Source organism: Patiria miniata, unplaced genomic scaffold, assembly GCF_015706575.1.
Source record: "Patiria miniata isolate m_02_andy unplaced genomic scaffold, ASM1570657v1 HiC_scaffold_18, whole genome shotgun sequence".
Lineage (NCBI taxonomy): Eukaryota > Metazoa > Echinodermata > Asteroidea > Valvatida > Asterinidae > Patiria > Patiria miniata.
This window is the reverse complement of record NW_024037056.1, coordinates 17,503,182-17,514,206: the sequence shown is the minus strand read 5'-3', so window position 1 is coordinate 17,514,206 and position 11,025 is coordinate 17,503,182. Positions and strand designations below refer to the sequence as shown.

Below are 11,025 nucleotides of genomic sequence, written 5' to 3'. Positions count from 1 at the left end.
GACTTTTTTGTGTGTAAGAAGGCACTAATTAGTCCACTACAGTTTCCCTTCAATCTCCCAGTGAAAAATAGGCCTACTGTACCTGACGAAATTGTTATAGTCACTACAGAATAATGCCTTATAAACGAACATGGCGGGGTCCACAAAAGATGTTTGTTATAGTGGTCGTTTGTTATAGTGATCATGCATTACATTTACAACAGAATTTACTATTTCGGGAGCCAAGGGGATAATTGTTCGTTATAGCCAAATGTTCGTTATAGCCAAATGTTCGTTATAGCGGTGTATTGAATGTTCTTGGAATCAAAATGTTTAATTGCGTAAATGACTACAAGAGGAACATAAACGGATGTGGTTAAAAAAAATCAAACATACAAACCGTGAAAGGCATGACGGAAATTCAAAACTGTCGGTTTTCTTTGAATTAAGCAACCAAAAAACCCCAAAAAAACCCAACATTAAATTCTGGTTTGCGAGGGGAAAAGGTGTCTGTTTGCAGATTTACACAGATATAAATTTCCTAAAAATATTTCCTGGACACAAAGAAATTGATGTGTGTTAGTACAACTCTGTACCACGTTTTTTTGCAGAAATATCATTGAAAACTTTCATTCCACTGCAATTGTCATATAACACTTTAGTTGTAACACTGTTGCGATTCGAAGATCTTCCTTTATACCTTCCTGAACAAAATCAATTGGGGACACTGAGAAGACGTTGTTCAGCATGTTTCCTTTGGTTTTCCTTGCCGTTGTGGCTGCTACGACCGTATCATCTAACTTCGATTCTCCGGTTGAGACTTTAGTGAATGAGGGAGACAATGTGACTCTGAAATGCGAAGAAGCAACCCGCTTTGATAACGGGTCAGCCTGCCAGTCATTCACCGTTTTTTTTGGAACAGTAGTAGTCAGGAATACCTAACAAACTGTGGACATGTCAACTCCAAGTTCAAGGATCGCATGACTGCATCCAAGAATGACGGATTGTACACCCTCACTATTCAAAAAGTAGTTGTTGCTACGAAAGCTTATGCACAAATGTTTCTTTAGTTAGTCATTAAAGTGCTACATTCGTTTTTTACTTCTGCTCTGCAATTATCTGACTAATGATACGGCTACCCACCACTTTTTTTACAAAGAATTTTGGACATTGTGCTGTCTTTTTCTTTTCTTTGGTGATACGTGTTGTGTAAGTACTGTCATTAATGTTCTTGGTTGATAACTTGCCCTTAGCTTGCCGTCACATACGAGACCCGACATTTGCCTACGTTTTTATTTACCTAAAGATAACTTAGTTGTCGAAGTTGTGCAATCCCCGGCCCACAACCAGGAAACCGCACAGGACGTGCGGTGAGTACATGCAGTGCGCAGCACGGCAATCCGATGTCATATGCACGCAAGTAATTAAAGGGATATTTAGGACTGAAATCCCCGAAAAAAAAGTTTGGCTTATTTAGTTATCCTATGTCAAACGTCTTTTTGAATAGAAAATAATGTCGCACGTTTCCCGAGAAAAGACGAAACATCCCTGTTGTTTACTTCTGACACGGCTGACGTTTTGTGGTATACGCATAAAAAAATATACGTGATTTATTTTTATTTTGCATAACATTCCTGTCCAGAGATAAAAAAGGTCTTATTCTTTTACACGACCCTATTTTAATTACATGTAATTTGAACAATTGGAGCGATTGAGACTGGTTCCCTCCCCGCATTGGAATGAAAGGATCGGGAACCAGTGTGTAGCTTGACTTTTTTGTACACTGAATATCGGAATGAACTACGAGCTATCTAGATTTTATTTTTTACATGCAAACATGGCTGTTTGTTAATCCTCGTTACCAATGTTGTCATTGTTCTTCAGTGATAAACGCATTGTCACTTAAGTGACAATGCGTTTATCACAGAGGAACAATGACCACAGCGGCTCTGTACTTGCAAAACCTATTTTGAAATGTGTACATGTACTTTGTCACACTTTGTCTCTACATTTGCCAACATTGGTAAAGAGGATTAATAAACAGCCATATTTGACCGTAGCGGAAGTATGCGGTCGGAATGTAGGCTGAATGTTTTTTTAGTCTAATGTTTTGATTTCGTAATTGATAAACGGGGAAAAAGTTAAGGATGTGGTTCGAAAAAAAAACACACCAAAACAATTCGTGAAAGGCGGGACGGAAATTCAAAACTGTCGAAATTCTTTGAAACAACAACATCGAATGATGATTTTGCTTGTTTGTGAGGGCATAAAAGGCCAGTTTACAGATTTACAGACGAATACATTTCCTTGAAAAATGTTCCTGGACACGAAGTAATTGATGTGTGTAACAGACGTACAACTCTGTACCACGTTTGCAGACATATCCGTGAAAACCACCATTCGACTGCCAATGTGAGGACACTTTAGTTGTATCACTGTTGCGATTCGAAGATCTTTATACATTCCTTAACCAAATCAATTGGGGACATTGAGAAGACATTGTGCAGCATGTTTCCTTTGGTTCTCCTTGCCGTTGCTGTGATTGCTGTTACGACCGTATCATCTGACTTGAACTTCGCTGCTCCCATTGAGAAAAAATCAGTAACTGAGGGAGATGAGGTGTCTCTGGTCTGCCAAGAAGCAACCCGCTTCGATAAAGAGCCAGACTGCCCGTCATTCAACGTTAATTTTTTGTATTGGAAAAGAATTGGTAATAATATTGTGGAATACCTGACACAATGTGGACGGGTCGAAAATCAGTTCAAGGATCGCATGACTGCATCAAAGGATGATGGATTGTACACTCTCACTATTCAAAAAGTTCGCCGCGAAGATGCGGGCGTTTACGAATGTCTCCTTCACGAGCGTATTAATTCTATTGATAAAGTGAAGGGAGCCGTTGCTTTGACAGTCAATGCCCAACCAAGTGGGAATTCCACGGCCCAACCAAACTGTGAAGTTCATCCCGAAGTGCCCAGTGTCGGTACGATCGCCAAGTTGGCGTGCAGACTCCCACCGCATGCTGCGCCTACCCAGCTGACCTGGCTCGAGTCCGGCTCTCATCCACTGGTCTCTCCAGGACCCACGACGCTGACCAGTCCCGGAGAAGGGTTCATCCTGCATCTTTACATCACCGAGCATGTTAGGAACAAAGAGTTCACGTGCGTAGCCGGCCGCGACCCTACCGACGGACCCAGCTGCACCGTACTACCGCTACGTGGTCTGACAAACGTCTCGGCCACTTCGAGTCCGAGTCCTGATTCGGCCACTTCGAGTCCGAGTCCTGATTCCACCACCGTTGACTGTGTGTTGACGGGTTCCGTGGTTAAGGCTGGGGGCGCCGTTGGAGGTTTGCTCATTCTGCTGCTAGCCATCGCTGTGGTGATTACATGTGTCAAAGTGAAGAAAAGATCTTCAGGATCGCAGCGCCAGATAGCCCAGTCTCAACAAGCTACTCTAGCAGGCCTCGATATCTCCTCACAACCAAACACTAGTAGGTACGAAGATGCCCCAAAAGCCGCAGCTACGCGTGCCGAGTCACTATACTGTTATATTCCTAACGATCATAAGAACAGCGGTGCGGCGGCAAGTGACGACCGCTCGACGTACGTGAACATAAACATCACTCAAGGCAGAGAGAAGCGATCTCCCCGATGGAAACTTGTCGTTCCAGGAGATCTCGAGTGAAACGCCAGACAGTCCTTACTCCCCAAAAACTGTATTTAGCAAATATACACAATCTTGCTATCAACTTGTAAATTATGTTTAGAAGCTATAAACATTACGTGTCCAATGCCTAAACATCAATGTTCAATTGTTAAATTTTATCCATCAATGCTCTAAATGTTTAGTAAACAAGTTTAGACAATGATAGCAAGGAAGTGATGTTTAGAAAAGATTAGTGTTCAATTGCTAAAGACCGTTTTTGCAGTAACGTTTGTGAGGCCGCGATATCGCCTGCAATATGAGATCTGTTCACAGTTCTTATATGAGTTTTAAAACTCGAGTTTGGAGGGGTGTTATCAATGCTATCTAGAATAGAATAAAATATTGCAATTATACAATGAAAAGTATAAACCAAATTGCAAGTACCAAGTAATGTACATTCGCAACAGTCTGCTGAACTGTAAAAGTAATGAGTGACTATAATACAACTGTGGTGTTAATTTATCAAGGACATTTTAATTAAAACAGACGACATAAAGGAATATCAGATGATAATCATAATGATCATAATTTTTGCAATACAGACTCATCTGTGAGCAACGAGGACGATATTGTACAGCAACCACAACGATCAAGTTTATTTATAGAAACGGCGTTTTGAGCTTTTAACATTTATGCAATGCATACATTAGATTTTCCCTTTTACGTTATAAATAAATTAACAAGTTGAAAAAAATTACATTTGTGAATGTTGACTGCACGTGATATGCTATTAATTGATGTATTATTATGTCGAAATGCCAATTAACGTTTACCTAGACATTGTGGAAGAAGTGATATAATAATGCAATAAGCAAAAAAAAAATACTTTAGGTTATTTTGAACCAGATTACCTCAACAATATCAGAAATGTGCATGTCTTCTTCGGAAATCACACCTGTTTTCTGCTACGAACGACGTCATGATGAATTGTTGATTGCTGAACAGAGAACGAAGAGAGTAAAATACTCCAAATACGATGGAAGCAATATCCAAGTACTTATCAAGCAAAAGTACATTCGTAACTGTTTATTTTAATACATTTAGGATCATTTGCTTTTCATGCATTTTGTTGTTTCCAAACAAAAAATACCACCCGAAATCCAATGATGAATCTGAAAAACCTAACCTGTTGAAGTTTCAGCTCAGTGGACATTACACCTTTCGATAAAACAGTGAAAATCCATGCCAACCTTTTGATCACGAAAACACGATGCCGTCTGGTCTACAACAGTCTTTGTTTCTAAAAGTCAGCTCCTTGACTTATCATCTTGATTTTTTCAAAATGACAGCAATCCAGACGGAATAACTTCACGGGATTTGAAGTACAAGTGCTATCATTAATCTCAATGATTTTTTTAAAGGTAATACTTCGGTATGTTACTTTTGGAATAAATGCAAATGATCCTATATGCCTTCAACTGTAATTCCATAGACAAAAAGTGCTTTAGTATTTTGTAGATATAATAATGGCGGCAGCGTATATATTAAATAATTAGGATTACTTTATTAAAATAAGAAAAAATGATGGAATAATCATATGATACTTAAGGCCATAACTTCACAATTTGTACATATTTAAAGCACATACAGCATAACATGCATAAGTCAGATCCGATAATCAGTAAGCAATTGCCAAAATAGCATTACTCCATTGCAAATCATTTGAATAACGGCAACGAACAGTTTTAAGGAACATGTTGATGGAACTTGAATGTAACGTTAATGTTTATTCTTAACAATTGATATTTACCATGATATATGACTTATTCTGTTGCTTCTCATTTCTTTTTAAATTTTGTATGTATACCTTTTACCCGAAGATGAATTAAAAGGTCCATGAAATGAATTTTACACTGGAGCATGTTAACTTTGTAGCAATAGACCTTTATCATGCTGCCACCATTTCAGTCATGTTCCCTGTATCCAATCACAGTACTGAATGATAATGTTTTTGTGAAAACAGGAACCAGACTATTTTTCCTTCCAGCCTCGCTTTGGTTACATTGATCTGAATGGGAAAACATCAAATGGCTGCAACATGATAATGGCATATTATCCATTTCTCTGAAATGTACATGTATAATAACTACGAGACCTTTGTAGTAATCCCTTCACAAATATTCCCTTCCCCCCCCCCTTGCTGGTTACGTCACTGCTTAAGTACTTGTATAAAATTATATTAAATTGTATTTACCCCTCAAGAAATAAACCCTAGAGTGCTAGGGCGGTTGGGGGCGCTTTGATGAGTAAATGACAGAGCGGTGGGGGCGCTTTGAGGACTGGCTGATATAGAATTAAAATTCGCTATGAACATTAAATAATTCCATGCTCCTTAAAAATACTACGTTGATTGCTCTGAACACTCAATTTCCCAGTATTAGACTTCTAATCCAGCATTCTATGTAGACACCAACATCAAAAAGTTTTACATACATGATATCTAAACAATAATTAAAGATCACCCACCCTTCTTTTTCCTTGAATCAAATATTAGTTATTCACGTATAGAAATGGCATTGTCTTTGTCATTGTAACCGATTATCCTCCGATTATCTTCGCAAAACATTTCCTCGCAATAACTGTTTCCGCAGTGGCGTCTTCAGGATTTTTTCTAGAGGGGGAAAAGCACATTCCCCCCCATCCCCCCCCCCCCCCCGTAAAAAAAATCACTCTTTTTTTTCAGCATATTCTCAATTGGTACTTGGTTGGTTCTTCTCCTAAGGACTTCCACAAGGGAATATAACTAGGAGGCCAGAAACATCGGGGCAAACCCCTTCTCTTAGCGATAAGTGCTACTGGGTTCTTTTACGTGCGTTACGCAATGTACAACACACGGGACCTCCGGCTTAACGTCCCATCCGAAGGACGAAGCAATACTGGTTAAGTGCCTTGCTTAAGGTCACAAGTGTCCGGGCCCGGGCTCGAACCCACGCCACTGTTGCCTCTGAAACACCAGAACATGAGTCCGGTGCTCTCAACCGCTAGGTCATGACACTCAGGGGGGGGGGGGGGGGGGGGGGGGGGGGGGGGGGGGGGGGAGGGGAAGCCCCCCCCCCCCCCGCGTATGGGTCTGCATATAATTATTCACAGTTAGGAGAGTCGGTCACCATCAGAGGATTTCCATAATTTTGGGACTAACAGAATATCCTATGGCCACTGAAACAATACATGGAAACTGAGGCCGATTTCTCATTACAAGTATCGAGTTTGCTACCACATATTCCGTCAGGCCCAGCAGCCGCCATTACCACATTTCAGTTCACGGAAAATCATCCCATTACTGTCCTCCTCCGTTCTCGAATCCCCTCACTTTATAATATTCCACCAAGAAATCAAAACAGATACATTTTTAAAAATAATTCATTATTTGAACGTACCAAAGGTGAATTGTGTTTATAACCGCTTTCCTGTCTGAATATACACACAAAACTCGAATTATAACGTCAGTATATTTTTGAAATGGCGCACGCACACGCACGTAGGGCGTAGTCCCATTCCGGTGTAGCGTGAATATCCGACTCCATGAAATGTTGACTCACTGGTAGTATTGCGCAAGCGTAAGTACGAGAATGTGCTATTTTTAGGATAACATAGGGAAGAGTGACCTGTCACGTGCGAGGGATTAACCATTAAGAGGAAAAAGGGAAACGATTTTCATAGGAGTCAGATTTTCACATGACACCGTTAATAGGTGAGCTCACGCTCGCTTGCACGGGCCCATCAAGCAGGAACGCGTTCTCGCTACTTAACAGTCATAATGGTGCCACCTCAAAGTCAACTCTGTTGCCACCATTCTTTTTGAAACAGCAGCAGAAAGCTACCTGAAGACTTTCTTGTATTTTAAACTCATAGATGATAGGGTTGATGACAGAGTTAAAATTGAAGGCAAAACTGCAAATTGCACCGATATATCTGTTGCCTTTTGAACCACAATAAAGAAGTTGACCCTCGTCCGGTGTGCGCAAGCATAGAAGAAGACTTATATATGCCGGGGTCCATAGGATAATGAGAGCTCCTAAGACGATTGTAAGCATGCTGACAAGACGCCGTCTAGCAATCACAAGATCATAGGCTGCTGCCCTTGCGTGTTGCAGGTTCAGGGCTTTAGCTTGTCTTCTGAGACTGATTTGAATCTTGTAGTAGGCCAGACTCATCAGTGTTAGGGGCAGTATTAGGCCTAAAGTATATAGGACGTGAAAAATGCTAGCGTGTTCACAAAAAAACAGTTCATGGCCGATGAGAGTGTTTGGATTCCGAGCACGCCTGATCAGGATCGTCGCTGGCTTCGGTTTTAAAGAGTACAGGTACTGAAAATACAAATGACATCACCCACATCACCAGGGCAATCAAAATGTTAATCCGTGTTGCTGTGAGTTTCCTTGCAAAATGTAGCGGATGCAAAATAGCAACATACCTTTCCAATGTCACCACACAGAGATTGTAGGCCGAAGCATGGCACACGGCCCATGTTAAAAAGCCGGATGCTTCAAATCTGCTGAAAAGTAATTTGCCAACATTGCTGGCCGGAACATAATTGATGAGTTTACAGTCGGACAAAGCAGTCAAATGAAAGAAAAATACATGAAGACTGAGAAGCATGTCAGCTACAGCCAAATTAACCAGCAGATAGTTCGTCATGTTGTGTAGGAACTTGACGCGCAGTATGACGTAGCACACTAAGAGGTTTCCTAAGACACCGACAACTCCCTCTGCTGCCATGATTTGACAGACCCACCTGCCAGTTGTAGTCTCCTGACTGTCAACAGGTTCCTGGGTTGAATTCATGGTTGACCTCTTTCACGTATGTTTTTAATCTTCGAACTGTTTTCATATCAACAATTGATTGTCAAAATTGTGGATGGACGTTGGCACAAAGGTTGAACTGTATAATATTGAAAATCAGTCAGGAAACTCAAATTAAAACAGTTCTTAATTAAGGCATCAAATTGAAAATATCAAATTAGCCGGTTATCAGAAAACTAAACATCCCTCGAGCACTGTGATTGCTGTCCCGTTAGCAAGCATGTACATTATTGTATGCTGACTGTAGGCCACTGACGCTAAGTGGCGCATCCTTGGCGCTTTATATTAAGGATCGGGTGATTTTAAGCGAATGATTGAAAGCTTTGATCAACCAGAAGTTAATGAGTGGGGGACAACGAAGGCAATAATGTACTGGCTGTCACTTACCAAAATGCAATACCGCCTTTCGATGATAGTGTAAACAGTAATTATGCCTTTAGGCCTAATCATCAATCACAGTATTTTTTTCTTCCGTTATCAGCATGCGTCATTTTGCGGCCAGGACGAGTTTATACAATCCCAATATGTATAACGCATGCGTATGTTCTTTGAAGTGACCTCCTCCTCTGAAGTTAAGATGCTATTCACTTTGTCTGCTGTTGATGGTCAAAGTAAAACGGTTGGTCACTCTTCGACAGTTGTACCTAACTGAATGATGATTGGGGCCTGCTGCTGACTGCTCTACTTGCTAGTCTACTACCATTCCAGAAATCTTTAGCCACATACTTCAAATGTCATATTGGTACCATCGCAACGTCCATAACTCTGTTACCACCCTGCCTTTTGAAGCAGCTGCAGAAAGCTATCTTAAAACCTTGCCTGAATTTCTTGTATTTAAACTCATAGATGATGGGATTGATGACTGAATTGAAATTAAACAGTAAAACAGATATTAATCTGGTATAGCGGTAGCTCTGTGTTCCACAGAAGGAGAACACACCCTGCTCTGTTCGATGCAAGCAGGGAAGGGTAGCTAAATAACACAGTGTCCATAAGACAATGAGAGCTCCCAAGACAGTTTTAAGCATGCTGACCAGGTTCTGTCTAGCGATCACAAGATCATAGGCTGCTGCCCTTGCATGTTGCATGTTCAGGGCCTTTGCTTGTCTCTTGAGAGTGACCTGCATCTTATAATAGGCCAAACTCATTAATGTTAGAGGCAGCAAATATGCAAAGAAAACTGAAAATAAGCTGACCAGAATCGGGAAAGCAGGATGTGGATAACTTACTGCTGAGCAAACCTTGCTGGAGTCATCACTGGATTGGATTGTAAAAAGAAAAGGTACGGACAATAACAGCGATATCACCCAAACCATAACAACTAAAGTAACCATCCTTGCTGTTGTGAGTTTCCTCGCATAGTGTAGAGGGTGTACTATGGCAATGTACCTCTCTAATGTAACCAAACAGAGATTGTAGGCAGAGGTAAAGGCCAATGCCCATGCTAAAAATTTTGAGGCTACAAGTCGGCAGAACAAGTCCCTCACGCCGATGTTTACGGGAGCAAACGCGATAAGCGTACAGGCTGGCGTAACGAGATAGAAACATACTGCTTGAAGACACAGCAGCATATCAGCAACAGCCAAATTCACCAGCAGGTAGTTCGTCATGTTGTGTAAGAATTTGACACGCAAGATGACGTAGCACACCAAGAGGTTCCCTAAGACACCAATAACTCCCTCTGCTGCCATGAACTGACAAATCCCTTTAAATCCAGTCAGTTCCTTATTGTCGTTTTGTTCGTAAGGTCCATCCATGGCTAATCGTTTTTGTTGGTACCCACCGCTGACGGTTTTAGTATGGTGTTCTGATAATGATGTTAACTATTAGAGAGATTCATTTGTTGTTCACATTCATGTGATAGAAAATGTTATCAATCCAAGTATTTACGTAAAACGTAAAGGTTTGCAGCGTGGACAGTCAAAAGATGTGAGGTTTGTGGCAGCACTATGTAGTATATTCTCTGTTAGACTTATGCTTGGTTCCGCTGACATCATTGAAAAGAATCAGTTTGGTAACTCAACGTTTCGGACAGTATTGTCTGACCGTCTTCAGGAGACTACCGGTTTGCTGGGGATACTGAGCTTAAGAGGGGTGACCAACTGTGCATTCGATGAAGCGTGTCAGTTGAGTGGACGAACAGGTGTAGGAAGGAATGGTGGACGGGTGCCAAGGTATAGGATATCCCTGGATGTACCGATGGCCCTAAGAGAGGTTGGCCTACTTGGTGAGTAGTGGGTGTCAGATGTTGATGGCGATATAGCTGACGTCTGGAGGAACTGTACTGGGCTTGTAATTCTGGATGCTATCTCGGTGAAGACGGGGTGTCCCTGGTCGATGCTGGCGATCAGGCTTGGTCGGTTAAATTGTTAAGTTGAGTTGATGTGATCTTCACTGTGCGAACGTTTGGTGATGGGCGATTCTCGCAGTCTTCGTGTTGGCCACGTACATTGCGTTCCTTGCTTGGTTCAGGTCTTCTTCCGTCCCGCCATAATAGACTTAACCGCATTCGCACGGAATTATGTCAATTGCAGC

General features: G+C 41.3%; 2 protein-coding genes across 2 annotated transcripts; one reads left to right on the top strand and one right to left on the bottom strand.

Moving 5' to 3' along the window:
* The first annotated feature begins 2,487 nt into the window (after positions 1–2,487).
* On the top strand, positions 2,488–3,666 carry LOC119725203 (V-set and immunoglobulin domain-containing protein 1-like). The gene has a single exon (XM_038196565.1). The coding sequence runs from the start codon at positions 2,488–2,490 to the stop codon at positions 3,664–3,666; it is 1,179 nt and encodes a 392-aa protein (XP_038052493.1).
* A 5,558-nt stretch (positions 3,667–9,224) lies between these two features.
* On the bottom strand, positions 9,225–10,247 carry LOC119725202 (neuromedin-U receptor 2-like). Its single transcript, XM_038196564.1, has one exon. The coding sequence runs from the start codon at positions 10,245–10,247 to the stop codon at positions 9,225–9,227; it is 1,023 nt and encodes a 340-aa protein (XP_038052492.1).
* Positions 10,248–11,025: the final 778 nt, after the last annotated feature.